Below are 23139 nucleotides of genomic sequence, written 5' to 3' on the forward strand. Positions count from 1 at the left end.
AGTACTATAAACAACTGATAGAAATCTATTAAAATATTCAGGGTCTTACATAAACAGCAGAGATACAGCTGTAAATGATGATCTTTGTAATGAAGCAGTGATATAACAGATCCTGCCTGTGTGGACGACCTGAATGTTCAGGTTTTATCTATTTACACAATGAAGCTGGCAGGACAAACATCTCACAGGCACAGGCGTTCATTTACACCCCCCAACAAAACAAAAAAACAAAAACAAAAACAAATAGATAACAGATAAACTTCCAAAACCTTTCAATGTTGTGTTTAGATAATTTATTTTTTATACAGTAAAACAAACACATGTAGGAGTCAGCGTCCGCCCCCCGGGTCAGGAACGGAACACTGTATTTGACAAAATGTCCAGCTGACAGAGAACCTCGATACTGTGTGCAGGATGAACAGACCGACAGTGGCGAGTCGGGTTTGTCGACCGTGTTGAAGACAACTGAGGCTGAAGGCATCTGACCAGCTTTATTTGGGAGGCCTGTAGGCGATTTTCCTGCTCTTCAGCACTGACCACCTGTGTCTCTTCAGATAGTAGACCAGAGGGATGAGGATGGAGGAACCCATCAGCAACTGGAGAGGGAAAAACAAACAGCAGAAAAGGAGAATTAGTTATAAACAGAGTTCAGTGAAACTAATCCTTATATCTTATTCCACTATTACTCTGATTCTATTTTTGTGAGATGCATCTTAAATACTCTAATATTAGTTTGTAATTCTTTAATCTTATTGCAGTATTGATTGCATTTTATTTCTTAATTTATTAGATGTTTAACTACTTTAAAAGTCTACCTTTTTATTTTTTTATATTTAATTATTTGATTTTATGTCTCTTTTTAACTATTAGCTAGTTAAAGACTTTTATTTTCTTGTTCCTTTCATTCTGTTTTCTTAGCTTTTGTCTGTGTGTCAATCTGTAAAGCACTTCGAATCGCAACTGCTCGTAGAAACAGTGCGAAGACTTGATTGGAAGTATGTATTGCTTTACTGCAGTTAACTGAAATACACACTGATCAGGCATAACGTTACATCCACCTCCTTGTTTCTACACTCACTGTCCACTGTATCATCCCACTGACCATATAGATTCACTCTGTAGTTCTACAGTGACAGACTGTAGTCCATCTGTTTCTCTGATACTTTGTTAGCCCCCTTTTACCCTGTTCTTCAGTGGTCAGGACCCCCATGGACCCTCACAGAGCAGGTACTGTTTGGGTGGTGGATCATTCTCAGCACTGCAGTAACACTGACGTGGTGGTGGTGTGTTGTGCTGGTCTGAGTGGATCAGACACAGCAGTGCTGCTGGAGTTTTTAAACACCTCAGTGTCACTGCTGGACTGAGAATAGTCCACCAACCAAAAATATCCAGCCAACAGCGTCCTGTGGGCAGCGTCCTGTGACCACTGATGAAGGACTAGAGGATGACCAACACAAACTGTGCAGCAGCAGATGAGCTATCGTCTCTGACTTTACATCTACAAGGTGGACTGACAGGGTAGGAGTGTCTAATAGAGTGGACAGTGGGTGGACACAATGTTTAAAAACTCCAGCAGCACTGCTGTGTCTGATCCACTCACACCAGCACAACACACACTAACACACCACCACCACGTCAGTGTTACTGCAGTGCTGAGAATGATCCACACCCAAATAGTCCCTGCTCTGTGAGGGTCCATGGGGGTCCTGACCACTGAAGAACAGGGTATCAAAGTATGCAGAGAAACAGATGGAAACTGTAGAACTACAGAGTGAAACTATACGGTCAGTGGGGCTGATAAAATGGACAGAGAGTGTAGATACAAGGAGGTGGACTTAATGTTATGGGTGACCGGTTCAAGTGCACAGAGCACTTTTTTTATTGAACAATGAGATGATGAGGTGAAGGATTTATAATCAGGAACGAACCTTCAGTCCCATTCGCTTCCGCTGGTCGTGCTCAGGCTCAGCAGACCACCTCAGGAACGTGCAGACGTCTTTAGCCACCTGACTCATAGTGGCCGGGGTTCCTGTGGAGGAGGAGAGAAGATATTTTCACATTATTCAAGCTGAGTGTTCAACAACAATAATAATAATAATAGTAATAATAATAATAATAATAATAATAATAATAATAATTACTAAAATCAGATGGAATACACAAATAAGCCCTCAACACTTAAAGAACTTTTTACGATACACGATACGTCATCAAAAATATTTATTTTTTCAGACATCTGATCAGCTGGAACAGAGAAAAAAAACAGCAGTGCTACATTTTAAAAATAGTATTAAAACTGTGAACACAACGGTTTTTGTTCAGTATTTGGCACTAAATCCAGTTAAACAGACTAATTTATAATGAAAGATACAGTTGGTCAGTGTCTGCTGTGCTGTACTGATGATAAACACAATATGTTTAGAAAAGCATACTGTATCGTGACATAATGTATCACGACAATGATATATACAGTCATGCTGTCCAGCCCTATCACTATGGACGGTCATCTTTCACTTTTGGGACACCTGACAATATTTTCCAGGACTGTTCTGTAAATAAAGTTAGTCTGGCTGAGTAACTGCAAGTCTAAATTACCACATTTGTCCCAAACCTTGTGAAGCTGTTAAGTAATCTCTAATAGATCTGATTATGTGGTTATTAACACGCTGGAGGGAGATTTTCAATTTGCATGCACATCTGGTTGTTACACTGCCCCCAACTGGTACACAGAGAGAAGGCAACGGATAGTGAGATGCCTTTTATATGATTATCTCTTTCTAAATAAAGCACTGAAATTAATTTACTAGTTGGAGCTGTGCCTTCAACACACTGTCATCAAATGAGAAGAGACTGTAGGAGGAGAGAGAAGTGAAGAACGTGGGCTGGTTCCTTCAGCTTTGAGCTAGAAGGCTGGACCCCCCCTTGATGAACAGAGGTGGAAGAGGTAGGACGGAGGGAGAATATGGGGGAGTGGTGGTGGTGATGGTGTGCTTCATCACAGGAAATTAATAGGACATTAGATTAGAAGGATAAAAAAGCTTCAGGAATTGTTTTCCTCCCAAACTTGAGTTACTCCATAGCTCTATTTTCCCTTGGACTTTCCAACAGGAGATCTGAAAGTATTTTACAGAGTAGTGAGAGAATTTTTCCAGGATGGAATAAGTAAAGTAATTCCATTACAGACTGAGAGAAGTAATTACTCATTAATCAGTCATTAATTTTTTGAGCATCTATGCCAACACAGGGTGGCAGCAGACAACAAGGAGACTACAACACTAAATATGTCTGTGATTTTTCTGACTAATGCTGTGACAGTGATTTAAACAGTAACAGTTTTCTATTAATTAAGGTTCAGGCTTGTTTTTTTGGCCAAGACGACCATTTTTTTTCTGGTTTGAGGCTTGAACCCCTGAATGCAGTGTGCCAGACTGCCAGTAATCTACAGGCAGTTCACAATCTCTGTCTTACTAGGCTAAATTTGTCCACTTAAAACTTAAGACAATGTTGATAATTTAGGCTATAATTGTAAAAAACAGAGATTTGAAAATTGCACTCTTGATATAAAAACGATTAATCTAAGCCTGTTTCTGTGAAGGCCATAAAGCATGTCATAATAAAAAAAAAAGTTTATCATAATTATAACTTACTATCTCATAATGACATGAGACATTATAATAATGATGTACTTATTATTCAAATTTTTTAATTCTCTCATTATTATAAGACATTACGTCATAATTATGAGATATTAGGTCACAGATAGTCATAATTATGGTAAACATTCTTATTATTCTGACTTACTAAATGGCTATACTTTTTTCCAGGGGCAGAAACAGGCCTGCACAGGGGTCACAAACATGGACTAAAGAACAGAACAATTTCAGCCTTCTACTGTTTTCAGCTACGTAATTTATTTTTCTCCAGTTTCAGACACCAAACATGTCTTGGCTGATTGGCTACATGTGTCGTAAGGCTGGGCGTCACTACACAGCTTTTAAAATCTTAACAGATTTCTAAAATGGGGAGCATCAAACACTTAAAGCCAGTTTGTCATAATTTCCTGTCTTTTTGTCGTGAGGCACTCAGACTAGACGATAAGGCAAAGAGAGAGAATAACACACAATGAGTTTGGGCTACGAATAAGAACTCAAACTCCCAGATCTCCACAGACCACACAACACAAAGCTGGACCTCTTTGTGCTTTTATGTGTAGTGAAAGTGCAAACTGGGGATTAATCTGTGGTGAGAAAGGCTGATATTACAGTGAGAGCTGGAGAAATATTTCACTACAAACTGGCAGCTGAGCTGAAACTGTAACGAGAGTGACCTGATCTGGATCAACATCATAAACTTGATAAACATTATAAACACAACATGGGCTCTTATCTGCCTGTGTTTTACAAGCAGCTCCTCTGTCTCTGCTCTGCTGTTTATGCTCGTCTCTTCTCTTTTCTCTCTGCTCTTCCAGCTCTGATTGGCTGCTTGAATCTCTCACTGCGTTAATCTCTGACACTGCAGGACTCGTGAACGTTTTGAGTCGCAAATATCAAACATGGCTGATAATATCTGAGGGTCTCTCATCACTTCAAAGTTCGATCGGGGGGCTAAAGATTCACTCGTTTCTCCTCTCACACTACAGATCATCCCACCATCAGTTGCTTCTGACTGAGCTCCCGACCTGGAGATTCGCTTCAGATCGTGAAAATTTGTCGCAAGAGGCAAATCAGGGTCAAAATCGGGCAAAAAAAAAATCATGCAGGGAAATTTGACTTAGATTTTTTGCTGAACGTCTCCTTTAGTGTTAAGTGTGAGTTTATCATGAGTGTGCCTAAAAAAGGGAATGTGGGAATCTTTCACCATCACAACTCACCATCATCAAACTCGAGCACCTCGTTATAGATGGGCGGAGCCATGCCAATAGCCTGGCCAGGGAAGTAGGGGTTGTAGTAAAGCCCCTCCCTCAGAGTCACACCTGCTGGAGGATCACAGTAACCAGTCAGGAGAGAGAACACATAGTCCTCTCCTCCATGCCTGAGAGAGAGAGAGAGAGAGAGAGAGAGAGAGAGAGAGAGAGAGAGAGAGAGAGAGAGAGAGAGAGAGAGAGAGAGCTTTATTTAAGCTGTTAAATTCACAAAAATATCAGCCAATAAGTTCTATGTTTATATAGTTTTGGTTAAACTGCGCTTTAATAACTGACAGTGAAATTTAAATAAACAGATGAAAATCAATTTTGAAATTTTTGTTTTATTTTGTTCCCAATATATTAAATTAAGCAAATAAACAGTATTAATGCATTAAAATGTGCAGAAGTGTCTTCTATATAGAGAATGTGTGTACTTATCCTTACTTAGACACTGAACAAAAACGTCATTTCAGGAACTTTTGTATAAGATTGAATTATGCAGAAAACACCAAAAAAGCAAAACAAAAACAACAGTGGAGATCTCCTTTAGCCATAAATGCTCAGTCTAGCTTACTAATAAAGACAATAAAACTTCAAATACAGCTTTGAAAAACTGTTTAATTTTGATCATACCTTTATAATCTAATTAGCATTTCCATTAGTGATTTTATGATCTTGAGCAGAAATATATAAGCATATCTACACTATATGGCCAAAAATATTGGGACACACCAGCTAATCATTGAATTCAGGTGTTTCATTCAGTCTCTTTGCCACAGGTGTATAAAATCTAGCACCCAGCCATGCAGCCTGCCTTCACACACATTAGTGAAAGAATGGGTCTACAGAGCTCACTGAACTCGAGCGGAACCAGAGTGAACGTTACCTGGCGTTGACGATGTAGCTGAGGTCGGGGGGCAGAGCTCCGTTGTTGGCAGCGCGAGCAGCCTCGGGATTTGGGTACGGTTTGGGGAAATAATCGGAAGGCTTTCCAGGACGGGTGAACATCTCTCCTGACTCGTCAGGACCATCAACAACTTCAAACTGGAACACATGCATGATATTATTAATATATGTAAATCATGGTCTACTAATAAAAGAGGTCCTAGCTGGACAGGTGACTAAAGGGCTCTCGCTGAGGCAATGTCTACAGGCATGGATTTCTATTATCAAAACCTCACATACTGTAGATGATAATAATAATAATAATAATAATAATAATAATAATAATAACAACACTTAAGGCTTAATCTGTAAAGCATCATTAATACATAAAAGCAGCTCAAAGTGCTTCACAGAAGGTTAAAAAACAAAAGAGGAGAAAAATGTGTACATTTAAATAAGTTCCCCTTTAAATATTAAGACTTAGTCGATCTTACTAATAAACTAAGACAATAAAACATCAAATAAAGTTGTGACAAACTTTTTTCTTGATTGTATCTTTATAATCCAATTAGCATTTCCATTAGTGATTTTTTTCTAAATGTATATTGGATAGATAGATAGAACTTTATTGATCCCGATGGGAAATTGCAGTGTTACAGAGGCGAGATAACTGCACAAACTTACATATCGCTGCTGTCGGAAGAAAACCTCATATCTCCATTTTTGTCGTTTTTGAGTTTTTGACATAATTTGACAACGCCTGCTGTCCTTTACATTGTGTGAAAATTTCACGAAGAGTGGACCAAAAGAAACGGCCCAAAATGACTTGGAAAAATTCTGGTTCCATTGACTTACATTAAAAGTAAAGTATGTTTTTTCCTTCTCCTGTAAAGTTACCATTTTGGAGATACGAGGCTTTGTCCCAACAACAGCGATATGTTAAGCAGAAATAAAAATAAAATAGATTAAAATAAATTAGAATAAAATAATTTAAAAAAAAGTTTGAAGTATTAAAAAAAAATAATAATAAAAAATAAAAGTAAAAATACACGTGTAAAATTAATTCATAAACAGATATAAATAGCTCCATGAGTGTACAAACCGACCTGCTCTCCAACAGCAAGACTAAAGTGAATCTCATTACCTCCTCAGCTAATGCTTTAACCTCCTCCTCTGTGTGCGACACTCCCACCAGGTTACGGAAGGCCAGGTACTCCATACTGTGGCACGCCGCGCACACCTGCTTATAGACCTGATAGCCGCGGCGGATACTGAGGAGAGAAAGAGAACGACTCCAGCATTAAATCACAGGGAAAATACAAAGGTTAGCCATGCAGGAGTGGATCTGAGCTAAACAAAAAGACTGAGTGCATGCAAACCTGTTTTTTATCTGTTATGGCCGATTCAGCATCAGTGTTCACTATAAGCATCTGAAAATCAGATGAAGACTGTTCTTCCACTGTAACCTTAGCTGACTGAATTGCTCTCTACCATCTAATTAACTGGAGATACGGCTCTCTGAACTGCTGGCTTTTTAAGCATCTGTATAAAACATCCTAAACAACAATCCTTTAATAGTAAAAGTTTGCTTCCAAGTCTTTTTACCAGTTACCAGGTATTACTGACAAAAAGCAGTGGAAGTAAAAATTTAAAACCATTTCAAGACCAACACGAAAAAAAAAAACTACAATGCTCAAAATCTCATTAATGTGTGTGAATTTCTATTTCACAGATAATAAAAACAGACAGACACTGTAAGATATAACAATAAAGTGTGTTGTAGTCTTCAGTAACAGTTTCTGACCAGCTGTTGGTTGGATATTTAAGACTTAAACGTTTTAAAATCCACTCTGGGTCAGTCTTACAGTGCTGTGAAAAAGTATTTGCGCCCTTCCCAAATTCTTCTATTTCAGCATATTTGTCACACTTGAATTTTTTCAGATCATCAAATTACTTTCAACATTAGACAGTGATAACCCAAGCAAACTCAAAATGCTGTTTTTAAATGATGATTTCATTATTTGAAGAAAATATGCTGTTCAGCCCTACCTGGCCCTATGTGAAAAAGTAACTGCCCCCCTTAGCTACTAAATAAACCAGTTAACCAAATTAATTTGACTATTGGTTCAATTTCACTGGCCACACCCAGACATGATGACTGCCAGATTTATTCAATCTAAACGTTACTTAAATAGAACCTGTCTGACAGTGTGAAGCAGCTAGAAGGGCTCAAAAAGCAGCACATGATGCCACGTTTTAAAGAGAGTCAAAGACAGATGCAAAACAAAGTCGTTGAAATCTATCAGCCTTTAAAGGGTTACAGAGCCATTGCTGAGGCTCTGAGACTCCAGAGAACCACAGTGAGAGCCACTGTCCACAAAGGAAGAAAACCCAGAACAGTGGAAAACCTTCACAGGAGTGGCCAGCCCAACAAAATTTCACCAAGAGCGCACTGACGACTCATCCAGGAGGTCACTAAAGAACCCAGGCGAACATCTAAAGAACTGAAGGCCTCACTTGACTCAGTTAAGCTCAAAGTTCACGATTCCACAATAAGAAAGTCGCTGGGAAAAAATCACATCTATGGGAGTCACAAACCACTGCTGACCAGAAGAACACAGAGCCTCGTCTTGCTTTTGCCAAAAAACATCTAGACGACCCCCAAGACTTTTGGGATAATATTCTGTGGACTGATGAGTCAAAGGTGGAAGAAATGGTTTCTACTACATCTGACATAAAGCTAACACCGCATTCCACTATAATAACATCACACCAACAGTGAAACATGGTGGTGGTAGTGTGGTGGTCTGGGGCTGTTTTGCTTCTCCAGGATCTGGATGACTTGTCAGAATTGATGGAACCATGAATTCTGCTCTCTATCAAAAAATCCCGAAGGAGAATGTCGCCCGTCAGGTCGTGACCTAAAGCTCAAGGGCAGTTAGTTACGCAGCAGGGCAATGATCCGAAGCACACAAGCAAGTCCACCTCTGAACGGCTCAAAATAAACAAAATTATGGTTTTGGAGTGTCTGAGCCAAAGTCCTGACCTGAATCCCATTGAGACGCTGTGGTGAGACCTTACACTGGCAGTTCATGATCAAAAACCCTCCAATGTAGCTGAACTAAAACAATTCTGTAAAGAAGAGTGGGACAGAATTCCTCCACAGCAACGTAAACACTCACCAAAAGTGATCACAAACGTCTGATTGCAGCTGTTACTGCCAAGTGCGGCACAACCAGTTATTAGGTTTAGGGGAGAAATTACCTTTTAACATGGATGATGTAGGTTTTGAATAAATCTTTATCTTCAATAAACGGAATCGTCATTTAAAAAACTGCAATTTGTGTTTAGTCCTGTTGTCTTTATCTATATTAAAATTAGTTGGATGATCTGAAACATTTAAATGTGACAAATTAGCAAAAATAGAAAAAAATAGGGTGGGGGCAAAATATCCTTACAGGGTAGATATCTTAGCTTTTTATTTATTTATAATTCTTTATATTGGTAATTTTTTGTGAAGGATAGTTTGTATTTTTATCTTATTTTTTTTACTTTTAGTATTATATATAGTGTATTTTTAGTAACAAGTACCAAACTGTAAAAAACCTTGTTAAGTACTTAAAGTTAATTACTTGCTTGTTACTTCTTTTCTTTTCCTTGAGTGCCCTGCTCTCCCTTCACTGCTGTAACACTGAGAATTTCCCTGTTGTGGGACTAATAAAGGATTATCTTATCTTACCTTTTTTCATAGCACTATAGACTAAATTTCACTGCTAATGGTGACTCATCACTGGAAATCTTTTTTGGTCTAGGCTTAGTCTTAATTTGAGTCTTGAAAAATGGCATTTTAAGGTTACTTTGAATCCTAGTTTGTTTGCTAAAGTTTGCACCAGAGTTTGGGTTTTTGCGATCCTGTATCATTTTCATTTGGTTTGAAAAAGACGGATGATGCTCTGTTTTTTACTATAAAAACTGCTTCTTTATGATTAGTTTGTCAATTTCACCACGCAAAGAGAATGCACAGGGTTCTCCAAGTGTTCATGGTTCTATATAGAATCACTTTCTTTACTAAAAACAAAAAAAAAAAAAAAAAAAAAGATTTTTCTGTCTCAGGTGAGGCGTGTTACCTGGCGTGGTCAAGAGAGGACAGCATGCCATTATGGCTCCAGGGGTAGGAGGGAGGGTGCAGCTCCAGATCTGAAGCCTTCACAGACTGGTGGAGCATCAGAGCCAGTCCAGCGCCTCCTGTGGTCAGCACCCCTAGCGTGGTCAGGGCTACCTTCCTTCCCTTAGGCAGGCTGGCGAACGACATGTTGGCCTGGATGACAAAACATGACACACTGGAGGTCAATAATGTTCGCACTACTCTTAATACAAGCAAAAGAAAATAATACAAATATAGTTAAATAATGTTTACAATTATGTATACACACACATATATAAATACACGTAACTAATACATAATTAATTCCGAATTACATTGATGGACAGTAAGCAAAAACCAACAGGTTCTAATCAGTGTTCACTCACTAGGGCTGAACGACTTGGGAAAAATATCTAATTGCGATTTTTCTGATCGATACTGCGACTGCGATTTAAATTGCGATTATTTTTGTAAACTGAAGTCCAGGCCTGTTATTTCAGCAAGGAAGACCAGAACATCCACTTTTTCTGGCTTGAGACTTGAAACCTGAACATGCCAGACTGCCAGTTACTTGTGGTTGTGATGTCACAGCATATAGTTGTCTGGTTGCTTCTGATTGGTCCAACTCATCTACAGGCAGTTTGCAAGCTCTAAAATTAGGTTAATGTTCCTCACTTAAGATGTTGTTAATAAAAATGGCTATAATTAATATTGCAGCTCTGGTGATTTAGAAATTGCACTCTTTTAAATTGAGATGTCGATATAAAAACGATTGATCTTTCAGCACCATCACTCACTTTTAGCTAGTTTACTCATTTTAGGTGATTATTTTAAATCACTGCAACCAATATTAGCTTATGTTTCACTACTAATCACAATCAAAGTACATCATCATGAAAGCGAGCTCTTGCTGTTACCCAGAAGGCTGTGAGATTAAAACAAACAATCCAAATTTACAGAGATATTTATTGCTTGATGAAAGACATCTATAGTCCTACAACTCAGACGATAACTGTCCTGTACTACGGGAAACTACACAAACATTATAGATGACCATGAAACAGCGCTACACGTAGTATTATTATAGGAGGTAAAAGTGCTATAGATTATAATTAAGCCATTATAAAACACCACTTTCCTATAGCATTACTGTAGATCTGTGTTTTGTAATGCATGTTCTATCAACACTGGATAAAAATAGAAATATTTAAAATCCATTTGTGTAATTACTTGTGATTCTGACCCTTACTGGGGATGTTTATGTTTTCAGCAAACTGACTGAACAGCACAAATGAAGAGACGAAATTCAGGCACCAAAATAACTAACACAGCTACCTCACTGGATCTCTGCCCTCAGATAACTTGGCAGAGCATTCAGGAGCGAATAAGGACCGTCTTCTCTTAAAGAGGAATCCAGTTTATCAAAATTCCGTACATAATTAAACAGATAAGATGTAATCAGAGTGGTTCAGCGTGGTTTGGTGTAAAAAGCTCTGTTTTAGAGAAACTTACTGAGTCAGAATTGTTCACAGTGGTGGTGATAGGAACCAGACGTCCTCCTCTAAAAGCTCCCTCACAGAAAGTTCCTACAGTAAATGGTTATGAATTCACTGCCTGATGACTGAGACACTGTTTTATGCCCACATTATGTTTTTCGTTAAAACCTATTTTTAAAATGCATTCATGGTGGAGGGATACATGCAGGGCGCTGTGAGGCAAATTAGTCCCCAAAGAAAACTTATTATTTCAGATTTTCCACTATTTTCCATCATCAACATTCCATATAAACTCAGAAGACTCGTGTAGGTTCACTGATGGTTCTGGATAGTAAATAAAATGTCTATATCTGTGTTGTAGTCATGGCGACCCCTGGTTCCCATCACCACCACTGTAAAGACATCTGAACCATTTCACACCAAACCACTCTGAGTCTCTCTGATTACATCTCACACACTGAGTTATGGAGACATTTTGGAATTCTCCTTTATAAAAAGTTTTGGTAAGAAGTTGTGCAGGTAATTACAAGGAAATTCTACAATTCTTTTGAAAATTGCTGCATAATTTAGTAAAAGAAGTAATACGTTTTTTTGGGGACTATTTCGCCTCACAACGCCCTGTATGCATCCCTCCACCATAAATGGATTAAAGCAAATGGATTAAAATACATTTTAAGGCAAAACGTTTTCACTAAACTATCCTAAAACAGTGTCTCAGTCATCAGGCAGTGAATTCATAACCATTTACTGTAGGAACTTTCTGTGAGGGAGCTTTTAGAGGTGGACGTCTGGTTCCTATCACCACCACTGTGAACAGTTCTGACTCAGTAAGTTCTCTAGAATCACTCTGAATGACTGTTTACATCTCAACCAGTCAATTATGTAGCGTTAGTTTTTTTGGAAAATCGGTGGAGTTCTCCTTTAACGTTAGTGAGATGCCACTAAGGTTAATCCACATCATTTGACCCCTTTGCAGAGCAGCTAAACCCACTGTAAGGGAAAATATACATAGGAAACTCTCACTTACACTCAAAATCAGGCAAAAGACTCAATCTGACAGGAAATACGGCCAAATCTGAGACCAGTTTACCTCAGAAAACATTAAAGCTCCATCACAGAACATCAGCAGTTCGCCGCCACCGAGCCAGCTAACCCAGCTAATTTAAAGGATTTACAGACAACATATACTTCAAATTAACAGTCGATTCGGAGCACAGCTTTAACATGACATAAAACACAAGGCTGGCTGGCCTGAAAGTGAGTTTATTTCCTGTAATCTGCGGTAAAAGGAGGATAACTTTGCCATCGTTACACAAGCGGCTCTGTGACCTTGCTCAGGTTAGCCCACACCGCTAGCTCAATTTGACCCGCTTTCTCAGCCTCTAAATCCGAACCACCGGTTCAGTCCGCAACATATATCAAATATCATGTCTCCAAAGCTGCTGCTGTGTCCTACCCGAGCTGTGTGAGCCGTCTTCGGCGCATTTAGGAGAGCTCTGCCGCTCCCGGACAGCACGACCACTCGGAGCGCAGCCATTTTCTTCACCCTCTCTCGGAAAGACTTCCTCCGCCGACAAGGCCGAATCCCAAATAGCGCCCTGCTCCCTATGTAGTGCACTATGGGAGTTACGATATGTTCTCTTTTTAGAGTAATGCACTCCATGTCGATTAGAGATTTGCGTTCACATAACTGAATCCCAAAAGGCTTTCTGATAGAGATATTATACGCCGTTTCGATGCATGAGACTGTATTTTTGAGACCTAAGTAGTGCACTATATAGGGTTCAAGAAGCCATTTGAGACTCAGCCTTTCTTCGTCGCCTCTAACTGGAAAAAGCGAAACAGCGTTCGTGAAACTCTCACTGGAGTATCTGTTCTTCTTATGAGTAGAGAAAGTTAGAAAACTGTTTTTGACGTCTAAATGTTTTTTTAATTGTTAACTGAGGACTTACTGAGTCGAAATAAAGTTATCCTTCTTTAACGTTGCGCCTCCTAGCGGTAGGAGGTCGTTGGAGCTGTTAGGATGAACCAGTAGCATTTACACAGTAAAACATAATAATTGAAATAACTTAATTTTTTTGTTTATTCTACTAATTTGTTACAATGACCGATACAAATCTAATAACACGTACTATTTCTTGTATAATCTTTAGTTACTGAGGTAAATCTAGTTAAGGTCAGTTAATTTGGGTCAGTCTTACAGACTGAAGAGTCTTTTGCCCAAAAAGCTTTTCAGCTTTTTTTGCAGTTTTGTTTGTTTTGTAAATTAACTCTTATTTTTCTAATTTAAAACATAATTGCCTTTGCAAATTTTATTATTGTGTCAGAGCGTCATGTTGAATGTGAAGTTTGCAGTTTACATATTGTAGTTATTCTCACCATGATAGTGTTTGACTATCAGTTCAGTCTGAAGCTGTGAACGCTAACAGAACGGCTAACGTGCTTTGAGCTATCAGAGTCTCAGAAACGGCTGATTCTAGTTTTATCTAAACCATTAATTCATTATTGTACAAAACAGTGCATTTAATATAAGAGAGTTGTTTTAACTGATGCCCATGAATCACACCGGGAAGAATATTTGATTAAAGTTAACCCGACTAATTCAGTATTAAGTAGAATTTGAACAAATAGATCACTGCAGCTCAACAGAAACCACTTATACTGACTGGGCTGTTTGAGTTAAACTTACTCACTGCAGAAGGGTGGATCACTAAACATTAGAAAGGAACTATAACTCATATATAAAGCTATTTAAGCATGAAGTAACATTTTTGAGGCAATAAGTCAGATGATTTCAGTTTACTGTGTAGCTCGAATCAATGATCAAAGTTCAGTCTCTTTGAAAGACGGGAGGTTTATTATAGATCTTTCCCCATCACAATTTAAGAATCTATTTAATATCTTTCATGCACAGTTGTGCTCGGTTAGGCTGTATGTCTGAATTTACTGTGGACAAAAATAAACTTTACTGTATGTAAAATCCAGACAGTTAAGTTTACTTTAGGCCCAACATGCAAATACTGCAGACATTCTACTGCAGGTGATGAGGTAATTATAATTACATGATTAGATAAAGATAATTGTACATCCATTATAAATAATTATATATTATATATATATTAATGCATAACATTAGATTTAGAATGTACTTTGTAAAATGTAATATTAGATAATATGTAGTCTAAAACATTATTAACCATTGTTTTATAGTCTTAGTCAAACTGTTGGTGATGTTGGTTTCTGTTCCTTTGTTCTTTGAAACTCAATAACAATCAATAAAAAAGTCAAATGAACAAAAAATACATCCAATTTTAATTTTAAATGAAGACAAATGAAAACAGTAATAATAACACTTAGATCTGCCCTCAGGGGATGTTTGAGTTTTGGAACCAGTGAACATCAAGATCAGTTAGGCCAGTCTAGAAATAATCAATTAGATCGGGGGTGTGCAGACTTTGTTCAAAGAGGGCCCATTTAGACCGTGTCAAAACACCTGAGGGACAAAATATGATTCACAAATGTTTAAAAATATTACGTTTTCAACATTAAAAATTACACCAATGTACAGTAATTAATTGAACCATCCATTCTGAGAATTTGGTGAGGAGCTTAAACGCGTATAAATCTGCCCCAGAGGAGTTTCGGCGTGTGTGTGTTGATGCTGGTCAGAGACGTTCGAGGCCTCCTTTGCTGTTGTTTGGCTCATTCAGAGCAGTTTGGATCAATAAGAGCTCATAAAAATCTGCAAACTTGTTTTTCAGAGTAGCAGTAAAACGTGTCTAATGTATTCAGTAAATTCCCACTGAAGTGTTCACTTTTCAAACACACAATTTGTGAGACAAACTAAATAAAAATCTATGAAGTTTTGGTTTTGTTGGATCACGTTATTCATACAGAATAAATGTGATGACGGCACTCAGACGTCACTTTATTAAAGGAGAAGAGCAGATTAATCAGCGTAAACAGCCGTTATTGTTCCACCATTTGGGGTTAATATTTCCTGAATTATGTATGTATGTATGTATTCAGCTCATGTGTGTGTATGTATGTATGTATGTATGTATTCAGCTCACTCTCGTGCTGCAGTGTGTATCAGCCCTGTTGACCCTGTATTTTCAGTGATGCTTCTACCACGTTTTTCCCTCTATTTGGTTCATCCGTGCACAAAGCAGCTCCACCAGCACAGCAGTCACCTCACTGTCATCCGCTGTGTTTCTTTTCATCTAAAATCATGTTAATTTGCAATAAAACTCCTGTGAGGTGTTGAGAACGGGAGCCATTGGTCAGGACTCTTCATCGTGTGCATAATCTGGAAGTGTGTGGTGTTTCATTCAGGGCAGATGATGCAGTGTGGGGACTTTAGTGACAGGGACTCTCTCTCGCTGTAGCGTCCTGTCGTGCCTTGTCTGTGTCTATCTTTGTTGTCTTTCTATGTTATCTTCCATGTGCCTGTGTTTGTTTTGGTTACCAGCTCCACCCTTTGCCACACCCCTCACCTGTGTGTTGAGTTTAGACCCCGCCCAGTAATCACTCCCAGCTGTTTCTTGTTGGTGTTGGTGTATATATACCCCGTGTTTCAGTCTCGTCTTGGCTTGGTGTTGTGTGTGTTTGTTCTTAGGTCAGTTGTGGCTTTGTGTGGTAGTGATGGCCGTTACGAAGCTTTTCATAGCATCAACACAGCTGAACCAGTTTAGCGGAAAACGGTTCAGTGCAGTGATGGCAAACTGAAGCTTTCCTCCTAACTGTGCACATTACTGCCATCTGGTGGCCTAAACCGCAAGGTGCTTCATGTATCTGGTGGACAAGGGCTTTTACAGATTTTAAAACTGTGTTCCAGTGCATTAAAAACACAACATTTGTTGTTTCAATTTCAATAAAAACAACTGCTAAAAACTAAATTGTTTGTCGTGCATGTCTTCAAAATCATATTGCTGTGTTGGGTACAAATATCCAGGGTTGAGCAGAATGCTTAGAAAAATTAGTGATGGCTGAATAATGGAACGTATTCTATCACAGTGCATTAAACAGTAATGTATTCATGAATTTAGAACACACCCAGAACACGTCTTGATAAGACACACCGGAAAAACTATTCTTTGGTACAACCCCATCTCCAAAAAAGTTGGGACACTGTGCAAAATGTAAATAAAAGCAAAATGCAATGATGTGCAAATCATTCAAACCCTATGTTTAATTAAAAATAGTACCAAGACAACATATCAGTGTTGAAACTGATCAATTTTATTGTTTTTTTTTTTTAATATTTGCCAATTTTGAACATAATGCCAACAACATGTTCCAAAAAAGTTGGGACAGGGGCAAAAACAGGCTGGTAAAGTTGTGTAGTGCTAAAAAAACACCTGGTGGTTGATTGACAACAGGTCAGTAACATGATTAGGTATAAAAGAGCATCTCAGAGAGTCTTTCAGAAGTAAAGATGAGGAGGGTTCACCACTCTGTGGAAGACTGCATGATCAAATAGAGCAACAATTCAAGAATAACGTTTCTCAACATAAAACAGCAAAGAACTTTTGCTTTTCATCATCTACAGTACATAATATCATTAAAAGATTTAGAGAATCTGGAGAAATCTCTGTATGTAAGGGACAAGGCTGAAAACCAGTATTTGCTGGCCGTGATCTTTGGGCCCTCAGACAGCACTGCATTGAAAACAGACATGATTCTGTAGTGGAAATCACTGCATGGGCTCAGAAACACTTCTGAAAACCACTGTCTGTGAAAACAGTTCATCACTGCATCCATAAATGCAAATTAAAACTCAAAAACACAAAGAGGAAACCAAATATAAACAGGATCCAGAAACGCTGCCACCTTCTCTGGGCCCGAGCTCATTTAAAATGGACTAAGGGGAAGTGGAAAAGTGTCCTGTGGTCCGACGAATCAACATTTGAAATTCTTTTTGGAAATCATGGACGCTGTGTCCTCCGGGCTAAAGACCACTCAGCTTGTTATCAGTGTACAGTTCAAAAGCCAGTATTCATGATGGTGTAGGGGGCATTAGTGCACATGGCATGGGTGACGTGCTCATCTGTGAAGGCACCATTAATGCTGAACGATATATACATGTTTTGGCCTTCCAGACGACGTCTTTTTCAGGGAAGGCCTTGATTATTTCAGTAAGACGATGTAAAACCACATTCTGCATGTATTACAGCAGCATTGCTCTGTATTAAGAGAGTCCGGGTGCTAAACTGACCTGCCTTCAGTCCAGACCTGTCACCACTGAAAACATTTGGAGGGTTATGAAATGAAAAATACAACAAAGGAGCCCCTGAACTGATGAGCAGCTGAAATCCTGTATCAAACAAGAACAGGAAACATTTCACTTTCTAAACTACAGCAGTGTCTCCTCAGTTCACAAACTCTTACAGAGTGTTGATGAAGAAGAGGTGATGAAACTCAGTGGTAAACAGGCCCCCGTCCAAACTTTTTGGAACGTGTTGTTGGCATCAAAATGGGCATATATTTACAGTAAAATTTCTGAAGCTTATTTGCACAATGAAGTAATGAAGAGTCATTTTGTAATATTTGTAATGGGAATAAATATAATGATGTTAAGAATCATTGGAGAGGTGTTGTTTGAGTATGATAGTGTTTGGTCACATATCATACGTCTCTTTTTATTTTGGCTGGCTAAATAAAAGTGATCCCAGACTTGAGACCCGGGTTTCTTTCTTGACCTAGATCTGTTTTATTAATGGAACAATCTCTGTGCAGTTTTCTGTCTGTGTACGTGTCACTCAGTCTTTCCCGAGGAAACACTTGGTTTTGGGGTTTTTCACACACTTTTGAACTCCCTCTGGGTAAGTAAGATAAGATAAGATAAGATAATCCTTTATTAGTCCCACAGTGGGGAAATTCTCAGAGCTACAGCAGCGAAGGGAGAGCAAGGCACTCAAGAAAAGAGTAACAAGAAGAGAATTAACAAATAAAGTAATTAACATTGTTAATTATTTAACAAGGTTACAGTTGGTTACTTGTTACTATATAGACAATATATATAATACTGAAAGTAAAAAGTAATATAAAAATATAAACTCTATCCTTCACAAAATTAACAATATAAAGAATTATAAATAAATAAAGGATTAAGGATATTTTACCTGAATTGCACATGTACTGATTTATATTACACACGGCAAAAAATCTTTACACTATAGAGATATTTAAAAAATAAAAGTGGGCCTGAATGGATTCAGACACAAAAACAGGCCAATTATAGGTGTCTTTTTATTTATGGATCAGTGTACAAACAATGCAGGAATAAGGTATAAAATATCTGAAATATGACTACTGAAAACAACAGACACGATTTTGGAGTTCACCAGTTTAACGCCATGGAAGAAGCCCGGGGCCTTAAAACCGGTTTCAGTGACATAATGAAGCTTTATTGGCGGTTATCATGTGACTCCAGTGTTTGAAGGGAGGTACCGAGGTATTGTTTCGATACAATTCGCAGCTCCGATATCAAACATCTCTATTGTGTGATGTTATTGTTTAAGTTTCCTTAGTTCTGTTTAATTTCTTGTTTGTTTTAATTGTGTTCTTGTTTTCCTGCTTGTTTCCCGTCTTTGCCCTGGACTCTAATAAAACCAACTCGCACTTGCACCCTGCCTGTTTTTTATGGACCTGGCACCCTGCCTGAGCCCCTACGTTACACGTTTACAACATTGGTTAGGACTTTTTAAAATCCTGTATTGTGGGCCAGACATTAACAATCAGTTATGAGACTCTGATGATGCTGCATTAATTAACAATTAGCGTATCCTGCTGTGACTGGCTGATTTACTCAGTAGACAGGTGAGTGGATGTGCGCTGGGGCAGCGGTGCTGCTCTGTGAGCTTCATTATGAAGTCGGATATTCGACTGTGAGAGAGTTAACTATGAAAACATAATCGGCTGTTATTGTTTATTATGCTAATTTCTTTTCACAGCTGAACTTCTGTTGTGTTGTAGGTTCTCTTATACAGCGCTGAAATTACTAATCAACAGCCGAAAGTAATAACTTCTGTGGTCTGTAAGAAACGTTTTTTAAGGTTAACATCGTTCCCTGAAGTTCAAAGAAGTGATGGGTTTGATTTACTTGATTCAAACACATCATTTACTCATAAACGACTAAAATACATGCACTCAGTTTGGTCTTTCAGTTTACTGTTGGTGATAGTTGTGTTGATGTGATATTTTATTCATGTGGAAATGATGGACAGACTTAGTTATGAACAGTGAAAAATGGACGCATCATGCATTATATGTCATTTTAATACAATGACACTGTGTTTATGTATTTTTCTGCGCACCCCAATAAAATCTCTGGGTCCTACCTGACCATCCCCTCCTACTTACAGCCCTGAAGATGCTGCCAGAAACAGAAGCCAGTGCAAAAACATAGAAGGAAAGACTCAAAACACAGAGTTAAGTCACAGCATAAGTGCAAATACAAGACATTTCAATAAGTGCTATAGATTAGTGTTAACTTAGAGGGGAATTCCACCTATTTTTGAAAATTTCTGCTTATTTAAACTATTAAGATGTAGACAGAGTCATTCAGAGTGGTTTGGTGTGAAATTCCAGACGTCCACCTCTAAAAGCTCCCTCACAGAAAGTTCCTACAGTGACTGAGACACTGTTTTATGGTAGTTTTGAGAACTTAAACTCCATTCATGGTGGAGGGATACATGCAGGGCGCTGTGAGGCAAAATAGTCCCCAAAGAAAACGTATTTCTAGATTTTCCACTATTTTCCATCATCAACATTCCATATAAACTCAGAAGACTCGTGTAGGTTCACTGGTGATTTTGCATAGTAAATAAAATGTCTACATTTGTGTTGTAGTCATGGCGACCGTTGCGTCACCACCATTGTAAAGTTTCTCTATGATGAACCATTTCACAGCAAACCACTCTGAATGACCACTGAATTATGCAGACACTGTGAAAAATCAGTGGAATTCCCCTTTAAGTGCTTCACAGAGAGATGAGTCTATTTTGGATCAGTAAAACTGCTTTACTTTTAAAGAAAACCAATTTACTGAGCGGAAATCCAGACCATAATTAAGTTCAGGTAAAAATTAATACAGCATTTTCTACAAACAGCTGCAGTAACAGCTTTGATCCTCTAGGTGGCAGAGTGAGGCTGCAGCTGAGTGGACAGTCATAAACTGAGATTTCATTTGGATTCCAGTGAGAGCAGGTGATGGAACAACAAACACGATTCTTCAATCACAAATCAATTACTCTGCTTAAAAATGAAAATCCATAACATTTAGTGATATTAAAAGCTGCTGTGCTTTATTTAGCTTATTTACGCAATAACAGACAGTAATCTCACGGGGATGAGGACCTGCTCACAGTGTGACCTGCTTCATTTCTTATGAGTGAGGATATTCTCACTGTAAGCCAATACAGATCGAGCTGTTGTTTGTTTTGGATCGTTGGACAGGATTATTCTGTGTTAGGAAAACTGCAGAGACATAATTTAGCCTCAAATCCTTCGCAGACCCAACAGCAGGGTCTTAAATGGAGTGGCCGCGCGACAAAAGGCTTCAAAATTGCCCACCTTGGCCAGATAAGCCTGGGAAAATTGAGCGTGTCCCATGAGGCAGGAGGGAAGCTGCTGAAAACGGGTTCCAGCAAACAGAAACACCTAAACAGACCACACTGCGGGGTATTTTATCACTGTGTTTAGCGTAAAATCTACTGACTGCTACTGTTTACTGAAGGCTGTAGACTGAGTCCTGATAGCGCATCCAAAAGGCCACCGAATGGCACTATTTCAGTGAGTAAGTACACCTGAAATGGTCAATTATGAAGACATATGCCTCAGTGAATACTCTATTTGCTCCCATTCACGCTAGAATGTCGATAACTGAGGATAATGAGAAAGTGCAGGAGAATCAGTAGTGACGCTGCACTGAGGTGACTGTGTGCTGCTGCTGTAAGTCAGGCCTTCTAGATTTAAGTGAGATTAATTTTTACACCCTTTTTAAAAGGTTAAACAAGGAATTCTCTTCAGCATCACGGCTTCAGACATGGAAGTTTGCAGACACCAACATTTCTTACTAAATCAAGAGTGTTAAAGGGGAATTCCACCAAAATATATCTGCAATATATCTTGGTATGAAATGGTTCAGATGTCTTTACAGTGGTGGTGATAGGAACCAGGGGTCGCCATGACTACAACACTAATATAGACATTTTATTTACTATCCAGAACCACCAGTGAACCTACACGAGTCTTCTGAGTTTATATGGAACGTTGATGATGGAAAATAGTGGAAAATCTGAAATAATAAGTATTTTTGGCCTCGTAACAGCCTGCGTGTATCCCTCCAACTTGAATGCCTTTTAAAAATAAATTTTATGTTGTGAAGTGTTCACCATTAGGGTTGCCATGTCCATGTTTTACATTCAAATGGTCCTAGTTAAAATGTTCCAGATTCTGGTGGGCAAACTTTGTGCACTTTGAGCTAGAGAATTTTTATGGACCTGGCAACCCTGCCTGTCATAAGAGATGCTAAAATAAAGCAAGACCTGTGGACCTTTATAAAGAAAAACAGGTACCAGGACGAGATGTTTCAAGGTAATAATTTGAAAAATAAAATTGAAAATTATGTTGTTGGTAATTACTGTAGAGTATTGTTGGGGGAATTAAATGTCGTGTACTGTATAAAATTAATAAATGATTATTACAAGTGTGAAAGAGTTTATAGTTTGTTATATAAACATACTTTGTTCTATAACACTTTACTGTCCTGTTCATAAGGCTACATGACACTTACATAAGCTCGTCATGACAAATGACATAACCCTACATAAACATTAATAAAGGCTAATTCCACCAGGCATCATCTGTCATAAAGACTGCATTTGTCAACTTTGATGTCAAACTGTCAAATGCAACCTTTATGACAAATAACAACTGCTGGAATAATTGTTTATAAATGTTTGTAAAGAGTTATGTCGGCTGTCTTGAAGGGCTTATGTAGGTGTCATGCAGTCTTATGAACAGCACCCTACAGTAAGGTGTTATCCTTTATTCTACATTCTTGGGCAAAAAAATGGGCCAAGCCCCAAATATAATGTTTTTTGCTGATGATTTTTTGTTTTTTATTGATGGTTTTGCTGGAGTCCAGATTTAAACCCTATAGTGAATATTTGGTCTCACATTAAACTCAAACTAGCTCAGCAGTGTCTTTCAGCTGTCTGATGCCATCAGTGCTGAGTGGATCAATACTGACTCTACTTTCTGTAAAAGACTGTCTGAATATTCACACACTAAACTACAACACTTACAGAAGTCAGAGTGAAAAACCCTCCACACTGACTGGCTGCAGCTGTTTGTTTGTTTTTGCCCAGGAGTGAATATAAAGGAATATTAAAAGTTAGTCTAATCACATTATAAAGCGAATTTTATTTGTTGAAACTCCACCCCCCCAACATACACCCTGAAACTTTATTTTCTGGCTATCATAAAACAGTGTCTCAGTCATCAGGCAGTGAATTCATAACCATTTCATGTAGGAACTTTCTGTGAGGGAGCTTTTAGAGGTGGACGTCTGGTTCCTATCACCACCACTGTGAACAGTTCTGACTCGGTTTCTCTAGAACAGAGCGTTTCACACCAAACCACTCTGAACCACTCTGAACCTCATCAAACCACTCTGAATCACTCTGAACCACACTGAACCACAC

The 23139-nt window shown here is 38.5% G+C and overlaps 1 protein-coding gene across 1 annotated transcript; it reads right to left on the reverse strand.

The window, feature by feature from the left end:
* Positions 1–276: 276 nt before the first annotated feature.
* Positions 277–13106, reverse strand: LOC118808719 (cytochrome c1, heme protein, mitochondrial). Its single transcript, XM_036571604.1, has 7 exons — positions 12885–13106; positions 9916–10106; positions 6933–7059; positions 5790–5947; positions 4871–5031; positions 1929–2029; positions 277–596 (listed from the first exon to the last, which is right to left on the reverse strand). Exons 1-7 carry the CDS (start codon positions 13089–13091, stop codon positions 492–494), a joined length of 1050 nt encoding a protein of 349 aa, XP_036427497.1. The 5' UTR covers positions 13092–13106; the 3' UTR covers positions 277–491.
* Between the last annotated feature and the right edge of the window lie 10033 nt (positions 13107–23139).

The sequence above is a fragment of the Colossoma macropomum genome, unplaced genomic scaffold, assembly GCF_904425465.1.
Source record: "Colossoma macropomum unplaced genomic scaffold, Colossoma_macropomum, whole genome shotgun sequence".
NCBI classification, from domain to species: domain Eukaryota; kingdom Metazoa; phylum Chordata; class Actinopteri; order Characiformes; family Serrasalmidae; genus Colossoma; species Colossoma macropomum.